Source organism: Ascidia mentula, chromosome 7, assembly GCF_947561715.1.
Source record: "Ascidia mentula chromosome 7, kaAscMent1.1, whole genome shotgun sequence".
Taxonomy (NCBI): domain Eukaryota; kingdom Metazoa; phylum Chordata; class Ascidiacea; order Phlebobranchia; family Ascidiidae; genus Ascidia; species Ascidia mentula.
This window is the reverse complement of record NC_138572.1, coordinates 2415100-2433729: the sequence shown is the minus strand read 5'-3', so window position 1 is coordinate 2433729 and position 18630 is coordinate 2415100. Positions and strand designations below refer to the sequence as shown.

The window sequence follows — 18630 nt, the reverse complement described above, 5'->3', positions numbered from 1 at the left end:
AGCAACAACTTGAAACCAAAACATGCTCTAAACGCACAACGATTCGATCAAAATTGGATTGACCAAAAGTAAACAAATTTTACGTATACAAGAAAATTGAAGTGTCATTGATATATCCGTCCTAAAAGGGAATCAAATATTTAATGTAATCTGAAAAATTACTTTAAAACAATTCAATTTTGTATTTCCAGCTTTGGTAAAACGTATTTGACTGTGTCATAGAAATGTTAAGAGTCCCGTGAAAAATGCCGTTAGCGCGTCAAAACATTACGTTTTCAAATTGTTCATCACATAAGGATTGACTGATGTTTGAAATTTCTTGCAACTGTGCAGTTTGTGAGTAATGGCGTACATTCCAGAAAGTGTTGCAGTTCGACAGCGTGGTTCTTATGACTTCGTTGGAACATACGACAATCTGTGTGCTCTACAAGACACCGTACCATTGGTTTTCGTCAAAGCTCATGTAAAAGAAGGGTTACTGGACATTAATGGAGACAGGGTTCGAATGGTCGATTGGTCCCCTATATTAAAAACCATTAAAATTAACAAGAATTTAAAATACATTGCACTGAGAAGCTATTTTCAGCAGTCTAGTGCAGGTGCGAATGCCAAGAAAGCCCACTATTTTAAAAGACGGACACCAGCAATTTGCTTTAAAGATGTGACACAATTGGCTGCAAGGTCTATTGCGTCATGCATGTGTGTTACAAAAGCATTGAAATGTATTGATTTGCAAGGAGTGCCCTTGCGAGAAAAGGATGTGCAAATGTTGGCTAAGGGAATTGCCAAAAACAGCACTCTCACACATGTTTTGTTGGATTACTGTCAAATTTCTGACAAAGGGGTCAATGCCCTTCTCCAGTCTCTCAAAAATCACCCTAGCATAACTCATGTGAGTTTGGCTGGATGTAACATAACTTCAACGGGTGCAATTACAGTCAGTAAGCTTATTAAACACCAATGCACCCAACGATACAGTGATGCATGGGCTGACGGACTCAGATATAGAACCCCCAACTTAAACACCATGGCTGGCATTAGAAGAATAACTCTTAACTCCAACCCTATGATTGGCGACTCTGGCCTAGCAGTAGTGGCTGATGCACTTAAGGACGATTTGTGGTTAAAAGCATTGGACTTACAAAACTGTGGCATCAGTTCTTCTGGCGCAACTAACTTGCTGCGAACAATTGAACACAACAGGACACTTGTGGTTTTAGATATTCGTCAGAACCCTATGGTGGACAACACCACACTTCGAAGTGTCCTTGGAAGAGTGTTGCTTAACACCAATGAAAGAGATGAAGCTGACTTCCCTTGGATAAAGGAAGAGCCTCCAAAAGATCCTTACAAAACAAGGCACAGACAACCAAGGTCACGTTCCCATTGTAAGAAAAGTATTGTTGCCAAAAGATCAACCCTACCTGATGGTGTACCCCAAGCTCTACCACCTGGACATAGAAGATTTGTTCCCTGGAGGACTGCTGTCCGTGCATCCCAACACCAGCTTGGCTTGTCTGGTGATGAGGATGATGAATCAGAAGTTATGCAGCTAAAAATACTGGAAGATGAGGAGTCTGAAGATAGCAATGGACCAGTTAAAGCATCAGCAAGGTTAACTGCTGGGGATCAGCATAATGTTAAAGCTCTTAAAATTGACCTTGTGGATGCACAACGTAGACTTATAAGGGCAAAGGAAAATGAAGACTTGTTAAATAAAAAAATTATGCTACTGGAAGTAGAAAATTCAAGGCTACGAAAGGAATTGACCAGCACTTTAGAAAACTCGAGGATAAAATCACAAATTGATGATGAAATGCTACTTGAAAGCATTGACAAATCCTTTAATAAATTTCATGAGTTCCTAAATATGTTAAGTGACATGGGCTTGGGATCGCTAGCAGCAGCTGCTGGACTCGATTCAGCAATGCCACAAATCTCAGTCAAACCAAGAGCATCAACTCAGCGAAAACCTGATGACGTAAAAGTGTTGCTTCCTGAAGTAACCGAACCAGAAGCAGAAATTGAAAATCTAGATATTCAGTCCAATGCAATTGTTATAGAAGGTTCTGCAAGCAATGCACAACAACAGCAAACAAAAACAACCAATGAACAACTTGAATCTAGTAGTGTTCATTCCTCAAACAGTGCATAGTTGTATTTTGTATTTGTTTTGTGTGAAATCACTGTTAGTTTTAGTGCATAAATCGCTTCTGTGTTGTGCATTCTTGCAATAATACCAATGCTTTGTAAAGTTAATTTCAAAGAAGTATATTATGCTATATTTTACAAACTTTTAGAGAAATATTATTTGTTGTCACAGAGATTCAATGTGTAGGGTGGTATACTGTAGAAAAACTGTTGCCTGTGGGATTGTAAAAAACAAATTTCAAAACAAGGTAAATTTGAACTTTGTGTTTTAATATTTATCAGCCAATTGAAACCAACTTCTGTAACTTATTTTATTTCAGTTGTTGTCAGTGAAGAGAAATTGTTCACAAAGGAATTATTAAAAAAAAGGGGGCCGGCATTAAAACACTACTGCAACTTTGAAGGCACTTCTACTGCAAGGAGCCACAGTACACTACCCAGAAATTACTGGTAACTATTATCTAAAACATTTTTTCCTAGTTGTGTGTAATTAGGTTGCATGTGTAAGTTTACTTGTACAGCCACATCCTGAATCGTAGAAGGATTTATGAGTTTAACGCACAGTCAATCCTACCCATAGTAGCCAAATAGGAACACCATGACACACAACATGATAATGCACATTATATCAACCAGTAGTTTTGGCTTCGGATTTTCTGTAATGTCTGTAATATTGGGAGCTTCTGCTTTACTGTCTTTTTCATCCATGTTTAAGCCACAAAATAAGTTGACTGCCTTTTTCCACCAGGGTTTTTCTTGCGTTGTTGGTGCTGAAGCAAATATTTGTTTTGAAAATGACAAAGAGTTGGTTTTTAATTTGCCTGAACGTAAGGTTTTACCTGAGTTTTCTTCATTTGTGTTTATTGACTCCACATCTTTTTTACTTTTAATTTCTGTGCTTTCTTCTGGCTGCAAAAATATTGCTGTTATGAAAAGTTGCAAAACCCCTTTTTTTCTTAACAGTTGACAATATTACAGGGGATGTAGGTCTGCTTCAGTATTATGCAGTCACATTTTGCATTATGTCTCCTAGATTCCCAGAGAGCAATGATGCAATATCTATAGTTTTTATCACTTGCAGAAAATGTGTGTTAATGACATGTCAAGTACAAGGAAGACCTCTACACTGTGTGAGGTAGAGGTTAACAAAAAAATGTGTAGTGTAGTGTGGTGTGGGATGCAAAGGTTTTATTAAATCTTACCGGATCTATTTCTTCACGTTCCCGCTTACTGAATCGCGAAAACCAGGTAAGGCGGTGAAGCTGCACACAAGAACGTACAATTAGTATCAAGGTCACTCATAAAATATAATTTTCAAAGTTACATGTTTTGTGTCAATGGGAGGGGTGATCAGCGTAATCACTACCGCAACGATCAGCGTCAAGCCGGCCAAAATAATGGCAAAGTAAAGGTAGTGCACCTGAAAGACAGCATCCGTTAATCAAACAAACATGTTGATTCCTAATTGCAAGAGTTAGTCAGTGATTCCCAACTTTTTTGTGGTTGCGTACCATTTGAAGGTAAAACAATTTCGACGCGTACCACCTAGTTGAGTGTTACAAAGTAACCTTAGGGAATAAAGTATCGAACATTTTGAGGTCACTTACGATTTTTTAAATTCGAACTGTATCAACAAATTACAGAAAGTTGCTCGCGTACCACCTTGAATGCCGTTGCGTACCACACGTTGGGAAACACTTAATTAGTGGAACAGAATGAAACATGTAACTTTTACCTTGTACAATATTTCTGGTCTGTATTCTTCTTCTCCACACAAGGGAGCTCCGTAGGCAAAGTCCATAATCATTCTGGTAAGACCGACAGCTAAACCGGCCATGAGAGACCAAAAAGCACCCTGCGTTTTAAACAACCGTTGTATGTCTCGATTTGCCACGCAAACGCCACCATTTTCGATTTAAGCTTATACAAGAGGCGAAGGTGCGTAACCAATTGAACACGATAGTATCAGCTTGATAGTCAATCAAAAAAAAAATTTTTTCAGCAAAAAAAGGTTCAGCAAACAATACACAACCAATAAACAACTTGAATCTTGTAATACGCATTCCTTAAAAAGTGCATAGTTGTATTTCTTTTGTGTAAAATCGCATAGTCAATCAAAAAAACACTCTTAAAAAAATTTTGATACTTACAGGCTCATTTAGTCTTGGCCAGAAGATTGCCAATGCAAAAACGACCATAATGGGTGGCGCCAAATAGCTTGTTATGGATTGGATGTAATCGAACAGTTGACCGCTAGCCGAAGTCTGGACTATTGGCACCCATGCAATGCTCACTCCAACCATTATTAACATGAAGATTCTGCTCACATATTTTGATCGTTATGTCACGCATTTCGATATAAAACAGTTAGTTTCCCTAAATTTGTTAACAGGTGCAACGAATTGTAGTATTTACGCAAGATATACACGTCGCTGCAACAGAGCAGTTGCACTAAAAAATAACACGTGACAAAAGCCTTCATCAAACAGTGTTAACAACCCGCGAGTTAAACCTTCGTGGTTTTATTGTGCTAGCACCATAATAGACCCCATGGATTCCAATCTTGCAGAAACGATTATGTCGTTGCTGTAGCCAAACAGAATCGTTTTATGAGCACATGCTGGTCGTATTTGACCAAGCTGTTGTTCATGTACCTGCCCACAATCATGAGTTCCCACTCAGATGCTTTGGGTCGAAACTTCACCCACAAATCGCATGTAAACAAAGTTGATGCGCTGTTGAACACTGACGTCAATGATGACATCAGAGCGGCAACCATGGCTGCCAGCATTAGACCTAGAAAGAAAAAATATCATAACCCCGGCTAAGTTGTCTGAATACCTTTAATATTTGCCTTTGAGCCCTGTTGGCATCAGCTTCAGCACTAGGCGTGGGTAAGCAACGTTCGAGCAACCCACCGGGTTATTGCACACTTCAAGGCAAACCTCTTTCGTCGCGCAAGCAACTGAGTCTGTTGCAAAAAGAAAAAACAATACATTTTCATGACGAAAAACGTGCTATGTTTTATCGTTTCTGTAAGGCGAGAATTAGGCTAAAAACCTGACAGTGGTTTTCCGCTAAACACAAGCTGCACTGATATGACCTGTCATGTCTTTACTGTGTCCCTGTCTGCAGCTCACTATAAAAAAACATTATTGGCTCACTAACCTGTAAACGCAACACGACTGATCATTCCCACCATAACCATCATATACATCGGCAATATCTTTAGGAATCCGGCCATTATGCAACCACCTTTGGCATGGGAAAGATTTTTTGCGGCCAACGTTCTTTGCGCCAGTACCTGTCACAAATGCGCATATTAATCATTTTATGTGGCTGTACCGTATTCCATTTCAACGAACCCTATGTCATACTGTGGGGTATAGTATACTTTATTGAATTAGAGGCATGTTTAACAGATTTTTTTAACTTTCAGCATAAAAATTGAATCCATACAATTTCTGTTTGATTTAATTTAAATATTCGGATTATAAATATTTTCTATGGTCTTGTGCTGTTTAGAAAATACAGCTTCAAAACGCCACCGTTTTAAAACGTAACTATATACGTTTTCTATTGTTGGTGGAAAAACCTGGCATTTTCACTCACAATTTATACCTGATCTGTACAGAAATACCACGTGGCGATGATCGTTAAGCCGAAGGTCAATCCCGGCCAGGGAAGGTCACCAGTGATGGGATCGCGAAACACGTGAAACGAGTCTTCCCTCGGAATCCCACAACTTGTGTTTGGAGGATGGTCAGCCGGTATTGCTTGCATGTATTGTGTCTCCAAACCACTGTATCCGCCAACATAGTCAAAAGCTGTAAAGAATAATGGTGATTACCAGCCTGTGACATTAGAGTTGGTTACTCTTTTCGTACTTTACGTAACGCCCCGTAGTGCATGGTACATGATTGCGTGACTATGGCCGACACTTGGAACATCAGCATTGTTGTTTGGAAAGGAATTGTTTGTCACAAATTAACTTATAAATATGACCAAACGTGCATAACTGAAAAGGTACATTCTATGCGATATAAAAGCAGAAAATCTTGATAAGCATTTCTTAGTATATACACCAATTAAAGCTTATTTCCTTGAAATGCTTGGAATGATTTTTTGTGTCGTGTCAAACTCATACATTGTAACAAAACTCACATAAACCCATCATAATCAGCCCACCGATCACCATAATAAAAGTTTGAGCAGTATCGGTATAAATCACCGCTGCTAGACCCCCTGTGACTGTGTAAAGAGCGGTGACCGCAAGAAGAACGATTATGGACACATACAGGTTCCAACCCAGGGCCTCTTGTATGAATATGGCTCCGGCGAACAAATCGGCCTGCGTAAAAAAAACACCCCTTGTATATTAACACTAAAAAAGCAGTAGCTTTTTACTACAGGATCAGAACAAAAACAGTAAAGAAAGCGCTATAGTGATAAAAAAAAACAACTTTGACCTCTTGCAATGCTACTGTGCCAAGGCAAAACACTGAGTTACCAGCCTTGCATGAAAAGTCTAGAGAATTGCGCACACAGCATCAGAGGCGGGTAGAGATAAGGAATCATTTTCTGTATGTTAATAGTGGCACCTATCAGATGAAGCCACTTTGCCACTAAAAATGTGGTTGTTCAACACATGGGCGCCTGATTCGATAACCTTTATGGGTTTATCGCTGCCCGTGCCATTTTATTTCTTTGTTTATTGTTCTTACGCGTAGTTGCCGTTTTTCACAAAATAAACATGATTTGACATGTCTAAATCCCGTATTTTTGTTTAACAACCACATTGTTGGGATATAGACATGTGCGGGCTTCACCTTACTGGTGCCACCATTAACATACAGAAAATGATATTGCCTAGGGTGGGGTTGATGGTTTTTCATTGCTTTTGATCGTTTTAATGTTTTTTTATTTTAGTGTGTTTTAAGGTAGTTTTACGCAGTTCGTCCTATCGGCTTGATCATTATCTCTACCCACGTCTGATGCAAATCTTTTACCTTTTCATGCAAGGCTGGTAACTCAGTGTTTTGCCTTGGCACAGTAGCATTGCAAGAGGTCAAAGTTGTTGTTTTTTATCACTAGCCCTTTGTTTACTGTTGTTGTTTTTCAATCATTTTGAAAATCATATATTGTGTTTACTGCAAGGAACTGAAAATGCCCATGGGGCGAAATATATATTCCTGATTATAAGCCAGGCTGATCCTGTAGTAAAAGGCTACTGCGTTTTGTAGTGTTATTACAAAATTTACGGTGATCCTGCTGCATCTGCAGTTTTGGTTACATCCCAATATTTCAATTTTTGAAGTCCCCTTGTATATTAAGCAGTCTAGAGACGAAACAATGTGAAAACTGAAAAAATTTTAACTGGGCTGTTTTAGTGAAGTACTTAGTCAATATTATTTTTGTGTATTTAAAAACAGTTTTCGAGTTTCGATAGATAAATAATTCAAGCCGAAACTTTACATCTTTATACTGCTATTTTATTTTTTGCTGCGAGGCATACTAATTAATCAGAACTGTTCTTCTGGCACTGAGGTTTCTAAAGTGTTTATTTGAAACCGACGTTTCGTCTGTCATCTGGCGAGACTTCCTCGTGAAAGAAGGATGGGTTTCAAATAAACACTTAAGAAATTTAAGTGCCAGAAGAACAATTCCGATTAACATCTTTATTCTGGCAAACTTAAAGCAGCCACGAAAACGTAAATAGTTTTGACAAAATTTTGGAGACATGTAAACTGTAAAAAAATTTACTTTTTTTCAACCAAGATCAGCCAACGGGTTGGTTAATACGTACCCCATTTACAGCATCACCAATATGTGGGCCACCCTTAACACAAAGGCTAACTACATTACTTACCGATACTTTGGTGAATATGTACAGTAGGAGTGAGAGCACTGACATGTAGAGTTGGATCCGTTGCCCTCCAAACCTCTTGCGCAAATACTCGGGCACAGTCACCACCCCAGCTGCTATGTATATGGGAGCAAATATCCAGCCGAGGAACATGAGAATCAACATCGCCTGAATTAAAAGGTGAGAAATGGAATAGTTTAGTAGATGTTGCATTGGCCGTGTTTTTTGTATGCTGGCTGATTTCAGTACTTGCATCCGATGGGTTCCTTTTCAGTTATTAATTGCGCGACCAGTTCTACTTTGTAACTTTTGGTTTAAATTCACTCAAAAAATCGGCATTTGGTCTGTTATTTCTTCCTTTTTTAAAGAACTACGCAATAGGAGATATGTTGCGCTGTGGTATGTTTTTGATGTAACCGATTAACTTACGTTCCATTCGTAAGCACCAACGGCTATTCCGGTAGCCGCTCCGGTGCCGGCAAGGCCCACAAAACTACCACTGCCGATGTTGCTACTGAACACTGACGCCCCTACAGGCAACCACGTGATATCGCGCCCCGCCAGGAAAAATCCTCTTACGTTGCTTCGATCTGTCCGCACCATAGCCTGTAAATCACACCAGTAGAAAATTTGACAAATACATAAAGCTTATATAATTTGCCTGCAATTCGGCTTCGTCAGCTTCATTAAACACAACGCGGTTTGAAACAAAATAAGTACAGTACAAAAACTGACATAAAGGACTGCACAGTTTTTGTATTGTTTCAATTCTTCCGTTTAATGATACTGACGACCCTGAATTGTAGTCGAAACATATCAGAAACAACAGAAAGACAAATGACTTGGGTTTTCTCTCATATAACTTGTTAAAAAATCATATACCAAGTCTTTGTTGCCCATAAGACTATCGGGAGATTCCTATCCATATTTAAAGAGGTCTATGCGTGAAACTGGTAAGGATTTTGAGTCTTTCCATTAAACATAAAGTTCTACAACACGCTCGATGACTTACCCATATTCCAACGATCAAAATGAACACAAAATAGACACCAATGACAACAAAGTCCCAGGTGGCGAGAGTGCCGAGTTCTTCGTAGGCATTCGTGGTTACCTCTGGCTCAACGGTTGAAGCCATGATCTGTGCTTGGGCTAAATTTATCTTTGGGACTATGGGATTCTGTTGTGAATATAGACACGTATTTTAGTCATCTAACTTATTTTGCATTCCTTGCTGTTGCTGTAAATGGTCGTTCGTGTGTACCTAATTCACGCAGAGCTGCTTTCGCAGAATTGTGTGTGAATTGTCAATTGGTTTGGCGACTTTAGTAGTAAAAAGGATTTTGCACTTTTAAACCTCCATCTACGATTGTGAAATACGCTGTTTTTGGTCTGGTTAGCTCTCTGTCAAAAACCGTGTTCACAGTAACGATATTGCTACATTTAGTTCAGTACAAAACAGTTCCACTGTCGCTGTACTATATCATACATTATATGACAAGCCTTTGTTTCGTATCGCACTGAAGTATATAATAGTTAAATTTCCTGTTACATTTCTGTATTCCAAACTTTCAAGTACCACCGCAACTAAGGCACCTATTAATTCCACTCAGCACATTTATATTCCAACCCTTCGCCTCTGCTATGTACGCAATTGATATGCCACAGGGTAATAATTGTCCGCCAGCCGCTGCATGTCGAAATGATTGTTAAACATTAACTATACGCATTGTGACATGTTGACTGCAGTTCCAATCTTTTATCTTGCCACCCCTTTGGGCATTCCCTTTCATGCTACATAATGGTTGGTCCGCTGTGGTATGCATAGCTGACACGACGTTCCGTATACTTCAACGCCGTGGTCGACCTTTTTGACAGTTTAGCGGTTAGTCGCACTGTTTTTGTTTGATAAAGTTTGATAACCTTCGTTGGGAAACAAGTTAATATGTTTGTACCCCTTTGGACATTCCCTTTCATACTGCGTAAGGGTTTGGTTGTGCATGGGTGGACAAGCATTGTTTATACTTCACCTTTGACATTTTAACGGTCAATAGCACTGTTGTTGTTATTCGATATAGTTTGTTAAAACCCTTGAGAAAAAAAATACAATAAACGGTTTAGGCAAAAACGATGAAAATGACGCCTTGTTCAAACGCAAAACGCGCAATCGCCAGGCTAATAGAAAATTTGCACGTATTGTTGATTTAAGATGTCGTATATTTGTATTCTTTTAATGTGTCCCTTTAATGCCGGCCACGATTTGAGCATTGTTAAGATCTTAGTCTGTTAGCCACATTCTTACGTGTCCAAGATGTACAAAATACTAAGTGCAGTATTCGCCACGTACAAGGCACGTGTTAATGCGCTTATATAACAATCACACACCCAGCGCTTTATCGTCACCATACTAACGTGTTAATAATGTACACACCAACAACGCAACCACCTATACACAGTTTCAAACCTTCTTCATTCTCATTTAAGCGTAATAACCAAACAAGAACACCATAGTACAAATCATAGCCGCTCCCATCACATCAACAATAAATGCCGAGTTCTTTTCTTCTGTGATATCAGTGATGACAACAGGGGGCGGTTCCTGATTCTTCTTGCTGCTGTCCAGACCGCAGAAGAGCTTCAAGGCCTTCCGCCAGATCGGCGTATCATTTTCTTGTTCAACTAATCAACAAGAAAATCATCTATCTGCGTTCGATAGGCTTGCAGGTGTTTGGTAACTTTGGTGCTATATAATGATGACATGAATGCAATGTGATTTTTCTCGATAAAATTGCAGGGACGTTTTGAATCTATTGCATATCTAATGCGATTTTGACGTAGTTTTAAAGGTTTTTCCTGTCAAAAAATTATAAATCATTGAAGTTGACGTAAAATCAAATAATTTTCTCTATTTTTCTCCCTGCGTGAGTAAAAAGCCGAAAAACGATACAGTGCAAGAAACATGTGTCTATGTGAATCTAATATAAAGTTTTGTAATATCCAACCTTTCTTCTCAATTTCCTGTCTTTCTGTATCTGCGGATTCAATAGTCTCGGTGTAAACGTGTGAAGGTTCATTATTGTCATCGGTGACCGCTTTGTTTGAAAATCCGGTCATCTTGTGCTGTAAGTAAGAAAGCATAATGGAATACTGAAAGTTGTTTTTACCCTAATTCCTTACTTGATTTTCTTGCTGTGCTATGGGAGTACCAATATTAATCCTTTCCTTGTCGCTATGTCGAGTGTACCACGTCAGTCTGTACAACTAGAAGTTAAACAATCACATGTAGTTCAGGTGGTTAAAACAGGCGACGACGTAAAATGTGTTAAAATCAATAAAACTAAGGCGGGTCTACATAATTGTGATTTATAAAAACTATGGCTAATATACAACCAAAAAACGTCCAAGCACATGTGTAGTGGAGAGCAGATTTTCTGTTTGTGGATTTAGGTTTTGGACTACAGCAAAGAATTGGGCTCAAAAAGCTTTTTTTATTTGATGTTTCTATACTTACATGTTCTGGCTCAATCCGCGGGGTGATTAAGGACACGACCACAGCGATAATTGCTGTAACTGTCGCTAGTATCATAGCGAAATAGAGATAGTGTACCTGAACACATTGTTAAATTTACTGAAGGCGTTGACAGTTATTCCATGGTATTATTTTCCAGATTTTTGTTGCACCTCAAATTTATTAAAGTTGCATTCCGGCGGAAACATCTGCTTATACAACATAATTTCTTTTGACTACTCATTTGTTTATATACCCGAAGGTTTTACAAAAAAAGCACTGTAAATCATTGCCCCCGGGTATAAAACACAAGAAAACAACGACAGTAACAATACAAAAGGGTTACAAAAACCTTGTACAAAATTTTCGGTCTGAATTCCTCTTCCCCACACAATGGGGCCCCATAAGCGAATTCCATGATCATTCTCGTCAATCCGACAACCAAACCACACATCAGTGACCAAAACGCCCCCTGAAAAATTTCAAATATTTGTCCTGAGAATAATAAGAAAAACAGTGACATTTAATTAAACGCTCGGGCAGAAACTAATATCAATCAACGGAACTTAATAACTCTTGTGAAATAGTTACCTGAGACGAAGTCAACAACACCGCATTTCACAGCAAAAAAAAATAAGATATGTAATGTTTTTTTTACCTGTTCGTTTAATCGGGGCCAAAATACGCCCATAACAAAAACGACCATGATTGGCGGTGCAAGGTAGCTTGTGATAGACTGGATGTAGTCGAAAAGTTGTCCGTTTGCTGACGCTTGTATGATTGGCACCCAAGCAATGCTGATTCCAACCATAACGAGGATAAAAAGCCTGTAACAAGATAGTGTTGTTTCTAATTGCTTCCTGGGTCCAGATTATATTATTTGTGGATTTCTTTGTATGTAAGATCTAAGTACAGACGTTGGTGTTTTAAGACTCCGGTGTCTCGGTTTGGCAAAAGTTTGGTTACCATAAAGGATTAGTTACCCTTGGGTATTTAAGTTTGTAAAAGGTTTTCTGTCGCTTCAATGGTCAAATGATCTTGTTTGCTTTACTTTTAGTTCAATGACGCTGATTTTATCCGTCAGTGTAAGCAATTTTGAAGAATCCTCATGTTTACAAAACCCGTAAGTTTATTTAAGGCTACTTTCCAACTTTGTTATCGTTGATAACTTCAGGTCATTACCTTCCCACGAGCATCAGCTCCCACTCCGAGGCGTTTTTGCGCATCTTCTGCCACAAATCGCACGTAAAAAGTGTCGATGCGCTGTTAAACACTGACGTCAGTGATGACATCAGAGCGGCCATCATAACGGCTAGCAGTAATCCTGAAATATTACGTATACGTTAATATCCATAAACAACTAATGTTGGCTGCGACTTTTCCCTTTGACTTTTTTATTTTGATTTTGTGCCGTCTTTAAATACCACAAAATTTGACAAAACTATTTGTGTCAGAGTCGTTTTTCTTTTATAAGGTTAAAGTCTTGATCAAGGAACACCTTTGAAAACAGTAAATATTAAACTGCGCATTACTTGCGTTTGAAAGGTTACATATGACACAAAGACATACAATCCTTAAAGGTTACTATTTACCAAAAGGTTCCTCGAATAGGTTAATTTTCTTGTAGTACATTTTGATCAATTTTCATAACGAGTTTCATCAATTATGCACGGGAAAATATGCGTAATTTAATTAAATTCTGAAATAATTTGACGGCAACTTTTCGATCTACAAACAAAACTTGCCACGTAGTCCCGTTGGCATTATTTCCAACACAAGCTTGGGGTAAGCAATGTTTGAGCAGCCTACAGCCGCACCGCAGTATTTCCTGCATTCGTTGGGGTCTGCACACGCTACTGCATCTAATAGGTACAAGAATGTGGTTAATCAGGACTTTAGCTGCAGTGCACGCAAGCAAAGAGCTGTTTTAAAACTGTTGTTTTGGAGTAGGGGAAATGTTATCACCAAGGTTTTAAACTGAACCGTGCGAGTTTTTTTCTAAATCCCCTGGACTAAGTTATCAGTTTCACGTTATTTACAGAACAGGATTGCGTGAAAGCATTTCGATCTTAGACTACAAGATTGAAAAAACACTAAATATGTTATGACTATGAAATTCCTGTTGCTGGCAGGCATATTGCAATTAAAAATGTACTGATCTTCTGGCATAAACATACTGTATTTTTACGTTTCGTCTGCCATGCGGCGAGACTTCATCAGGTATAACGCAACCTATGTTATGACTACCACTCTATTGCTACGAGTACAGAAACCGACGATGCTATTATGGCGAAATTGTTATTGCTGTGGTACAAAAGATTTCATGCTTTTCATTGAGCAGATTTTCGAACACAGCTTCGTTCATCACCACAGCGTTTCCGAATTAGCACTGATGATGAACACAGTTATGTTCGAAACGTCTGCTTATTGAGAAGCATAATAGCTTCGGTATTTACATTCAGATTAATATTGCTGGCGTGTTGATCTCCATTGATTAGTTTTACTACATTTTCTGACATATATTTTTTCATTCTCGCCAAAGTTGATACGTTTAAGTTTCTTACCGGTGAATTTAATGCGACTGATCATTCCCACCATAACCATCATATACATAGGTAGTATTTTAAGAAAACCTGCAGTAACACAGCCACCTTTGGCATGAGAAAGATTTCTGGCTGCCAATGTCCTCTGTACGATAACCTGGAAACACAAATGACGTTTTGATCGCTCTGGCTATGTTGCAACCGTCGTAGCTTGGTTATTTGTTCGTTTTTTTAGCACAACGTATGTTGAAACTGCGTTTTGACATGAGGTTATTTTGTATTGTAACTGACGTTATCACCTGTGTCACGCACAACAGGTGGTGTTGGAAAAGGTCCAGGAAGAAAATATTAAAGTTGCCTAAATAATGGCCTTATGGTTTCAAATCTACATTCTTGACATTGCGGGTTTTCAAGGTCGACTATCGTTACCTGGTCTGTGCACCAATACCACACTGCAAGTATGGTGAGTCCAATTGTCAGTCCAGGCCACGGAAGGTCTGAGTTGATAGGGTCCCGTAATACGTTGAATGAATCAGCACGCGGAATACCGCATGTTGTCCCGTTCGGTATTATGGAAGGTCTTGCCTCCATGTATTTCGTCTTCATGCCTTCGTAGCCTCCAACATCGATAAATGCTGGTTTGGAATGGAATATGTTATTAAAATGGCAGTGTGTGGTTGGTTGGGATACACACAAGGTTGTCATATAACCTTTATTTCTGAGACTTGTCCATGTTTGTGACTGAGCGTTCTTATTGTTCGGCGTTTTTTATTTGTTTTGGCCACGAGCGCCCTTAATTGTAATATGTTTTGGTGTAAACAACGTTATATACAGGCCTTTTAGCGTTTTTTTTGCCAAAGAAATTGGTTTGTTATTCTTAAAATATTCCCCAAATGCAGCATTATTTGAGTTCAACCCCATTCTACATCAACACCAGTAGTTTACTCAGATTTTCTAAAGTTAGTTTGTCGGAAAAATTTCCTATTGCTTTGTTATGCTGGCCAACTTCCTGAGTATTTTGAGAAAGTAGAAATGCATGTTTTGTTGGTGTTCTTTATTCTTTTTGATAACTTGTAATCCGTGACCAACGTGACTTTATGTTACCTGTTGTCACTATTTGCTTTTTGGCAACGTGACTGGAAAAGAATGATTTTTTGGGAAATAGTTTGTACGACCATTGTTCAAGCCAGGGTCGTTCAAAGAAGTAACCACATGTTTACAAAGCTACGATTTCGTTTTTCAAACAAAAGTGCACGTTTGACTCTCAAGTAGTGGCCTGAAAAGATTTAATGTTGACTTAAGGAAGCTGGTCAAATACAACCTTTTTGAAAATATGACTTCACGACAAATTTGAAAATTTTTTGACAAAGCGTTTGGATGAATAAGAATAATTCTGCCATAATAAGGCGATGTTTAAACTTCTGCTGGAGTTTATTGCATTGCTTGTGCCAACAAATGTACACGCCTTGCCCAAATAGTTGGTTTCCAACCCTTACAATACGCAGCGAAGTCGTTAATAATGTGGCTATACATACCACGTATATATTGCACAGGAACTTTTGTTCCAAAAACTATCAAAGACAACAAAAATCTTTTCATTTCTGTAACAATCCTAAACACTGCAGGAAACCGCATTTTCCTTTCGAGGTTTTACTCACCCAAAATCATCATAACAAAAGCTCCCGCTAGCATAATAAACGTCTGTGCAGTGTCGGTGTATATAACGGCCGCCAGACCTCCTGTTACTGTGTACAGAGCTGTTATAGACAGGAGGATCACCATGGCAACGTAAATGTTCCAGCCCAAAGCTTCTCGTATGAATATGGCTCCAGCGAAAAGGTCAGCCTAAATAAATGTGTAAACTTTACACGACAATTTAGTAGACCTTGGTCGTGAATTTGTTGTGGGATTTGCTGACTATTCGATACGTCCCCAACATTCCTGTTGTATTTCAACACAGCGAACGAACGCGATCTATTTTTTTGCGTTGCGTCTCTCTGTAGACTTGTTCAGGCAAAAATGTCATTCTTGCTGACTCAACGTTTAACGATTAACCAACTTCTGGCCGAAATAATTTCAGAAGTAGCTGTTTCATTGATCATTATTGCGACACGAAAATAACAAGTCCATTTGCGCTATCACGATTTGGACTATACGATTTCACAAACTTTAATATCATCATTCTTACCGACACCTTGGTGAAAATGTACAGCAGTAGTGAGAGCACAGATAAGTAAACTTGTATGCGTTGCCCTCCGAATCTTTTCTGGAGGTACTCGGGCATTGTAACCACCCCAGCTGCGATGTACACCGGCGCGAAAATCCATCCCAATAAAAGCAACGTAAGCATCGCCTGCATTACGAGCATATTAACTTTATTAAGGTTACAATTGCAAATAAAATAGACTTTATAATACTGCATTGAACGGAAGCCATTAAAAATGGGCTTCACGGGAAAATATGTGTTCTTATATTTTGTAAATGTAATGCTGGTCTACTCAGTTCTATGTCTATTAAGTACGATGTGTATTTTCAAGCAGCAGCAATAGAAGCTGTAATGGAAGCGAACTCGAAAAAATTTAACTGCGTTTTTTGTGAGCAGTTGCATGCAGTACTGCCGAACACAAATAGCTTACATTCCATTCAAACGCCCCCACGGCAATGCCAGCGGCCGCCCCAGTTCCCGCTAAGCCCACAAAATGTCCACTTCCAATGTTGCTGCTGAATAAAGAGGCGCCTACGGGATACCAGGTGATGTTGCGTCCAGCGAGAAAAAAACCGTCCACGTTGCTTCTGTCTGTCCTGCACATCGCCTGATAAAAAGTTTGAAACCTTGGAGAGTTGGTTGTTTGTAGTTTCTCAAACTTGCTCAAAATTGAAACGAGGAAATGTGTTATAATGACACGAGTCATTTGTCGTTATGTCTGATTATTTATGGAAAATATACTAAGTCTTTGTTGATACAGATACTGTTTGGCGATTCCAAAACTTATTCAAAGATAGGAACACAAATCACGGATTTCCTCATAATTCTGAGCATAAAAAGACGTCGGGCAGGTCAGCTCCGTATAATGATGGAGCTGCACCAACCGCGTCATTCAAACTGATGATGGCATAAGTTTTTGCCGAAACGTTTTTAAACATGACAATGTTAATAGCAATATGGGCCAGTCTTTTTACACTTAGAATTATTCAAAGAGTTCTATAATTACACGAAGTATTAAAATTATGATGTTGTGCGTTTTTCTGGCCTCCTGGTTCCAGTTATTTTCCATAAATTCACTGTAATGGTTGTAGTATGATTTTTTTTGTCTTAAAACCTGCACGCTCTACCAAAATTTTGCCCTGATGCCATGTCTTTAAATACAAGCAACCCACCCAAATACCGACGGCGAGCACGAATATGAAATACACAGCGATGACAGCCAGATCAGCAGACTCTAACCCAGCTTCGGGTAATAAGGTGCTGCCTGTTGTTCCGCCAAACCAAGTGGTATCCAATATAGGGTTAGTGGTGGTCATGCTGAAATTGAGTCTCGGCCGATTAATACACCGTCGACTACAACTGCATTGAAAGCTGTTGAGAAAACAAACTTACATTTTAGACTTCCTGTGCGCCTGTAATCATAGCCATAGCAGCTTTCACATATATATATTAACTTACGCCTTTTAATTGTTACTCATCTTTTATACGCACTTTTCCTTAAAACTGGTGACACTCAATTTTAAAATGTAATCGCATGTTTGATTTCACTCCCTTTGCTAAACTTGTCACACGGTTCATCAGGTGAAGGTCACCTTTGGTGAACGTGGACGATCGACGATACTTCACATCTAAGCAATACCCACACCTTCCAATCATACACTTTGACGCTACCTTTCTAATTCTCATGACAAATGGCTGGCACGAAATTTACGATTAGCTTCGTAGGTACTTGACATGGCTTTGGCCACGGGTCAATGGAGGTCGTTTCTTGTCGGTCTCCGGCAGATTTTGCTTTCCTACTTTCGCTGTGATTACGCACAATCTCTTGTGCCAAACTGACCGTAAGCACTTCATGACGCTGGTGTTGATTTTCTGACACTTTGCTGTAACCACAGTGAAAGTGTGTTTGCAGAAAACCCTTCGAGCCGCAATGAATTTAACTATGTATAGCCTTCGTAGCTATACCCCTTTCCGTTATTAACTGCCTTCGTTGATACTATTCTTCCTGGTGTTATTGAGATCTGATGGAAGCCATATGCCTACATTGTTCAATGACGCTGATTTCTGAACTCGCAGACTGTGAGTTTAAGTTGAGGCTAAATAGTTTTCACCGCGTGTCAGTAATGGACCGCAACGGACCGTGCAGCCTATTTTGCTTGACTGTTGCAAGTGTGCCAATAACAAGGGGTTGGGATCTGTTGATCTTTTCGTCTGGCTACAGTTTTTAGTTCGAGGGCCACGTGCACGAGTCAGAAATTATAAAATACCCTGGTTTTGTTGACACTTTTTTCACTTTTCCATTGTTGTCACTTGCTTCCATGTTTACACTAACTGTATTCATCGGCGTAAGAAAACCGAT

General features: G+C 39.1%; 4 protein-coding genes across 7 annotated transcripts in view; 2 read left to right on the top strand and 2 right to left on the bottom strand.

The window, feature by feature from the left end:
* Positions 1-294: 294 nt before the first annotated feature.
* On the top strand, positions 295-2324 carry LOC145908388 (centrosomal protein of 78 kDa-like). Its single transcript, XM_082995659.1, has one exon. It carries the CDS (start codon positions 344-346, stop codon positions 2153-2155), a length of 1812 nt encoding a protein of 603 aa, XP_082851785.1. The 5' UTR covers positions 295-343; the 3' UTR covers positions 2156-2324.
* LOC145908390 (uncharacterized) overlaps positions 2322-18630 on the top strand; it is a 36855-nt gene continuing 20546 nt past the window's right edge. For 3 of the 4 annotated variants that reach the window (XM_082995664.1, XM_082995660.1, XM_082995663.1), the window contains exons 1-4: positions 2322-2399; positions 2472-2601; positions 5786-5993; positions 8045-8197. The gene's annotated coding sequence lies outside the window, so the exon portion shown is untranslated. The remainder of the gene's footprint in view (positions 2400-2471; positions 2602-5785; positions 5994-8044; positions 8198-18630) is intronic. The other variant, XM_082995661.1, reaches the window with a different exon arrangement.
* Positions 2639-9343, bottom strand: LOC145908387 (sodium/glucose cotransporter 4-like). The gene is made up of 14 exons (XM_082995658.1): positions 9030-9343; positions 8447-8623; positions 8021-8185; positions 6316-6502; positions 5773-5978; positions 5320-5455; positions 5006-5122; positions 4806-4947; positions 4302-4470; positions 3887-4006; positions 3476-3571; positions 3354-3413; positions 2991-3060; positions 2639-2921 (listed from the first exon to the last, which is right to left on the bottom strand). Exons 1-14 carry the CDS (start codon positions 9150-9152, stop codon positions 2722-2724), a joined length of 1968 nt encoding a protein of 655 aa, XP_082851784.1. The 5' UTR covers positions 9153-9343; the 3' UTR covers positions 2639-2721.
* Positions 10110-17635, bottom strand: LOC145908298 (sodium/glucose cotransporter 4-like). The gene is made up of 14 exons (XM_082995547.1): positions 17444-17635; positions 16702-16878; positions 16254-16418; positions 15724-15910; positions 14495-14700; positions 14087-14222; positions 13268-13384; positions 12705-12846; positions 12181-12349; positions 11875-11994; positions 11526-11621; positions 11192-11275; positions 11017-11134; positions 10110-10693 (listed from the first exon to the last, which is right to left on the bottom strand). The coding sequence occupies exons 1-14, from the start codon at positions 17585-17587 to the stop codon at positions 10494-10496; spliced, it is 2061 nt and encodes a 686-aa protein (XP_082851673.1). The 5' UTR covers positions 17588-17635; the 3' UTR covers positions 10110-10493.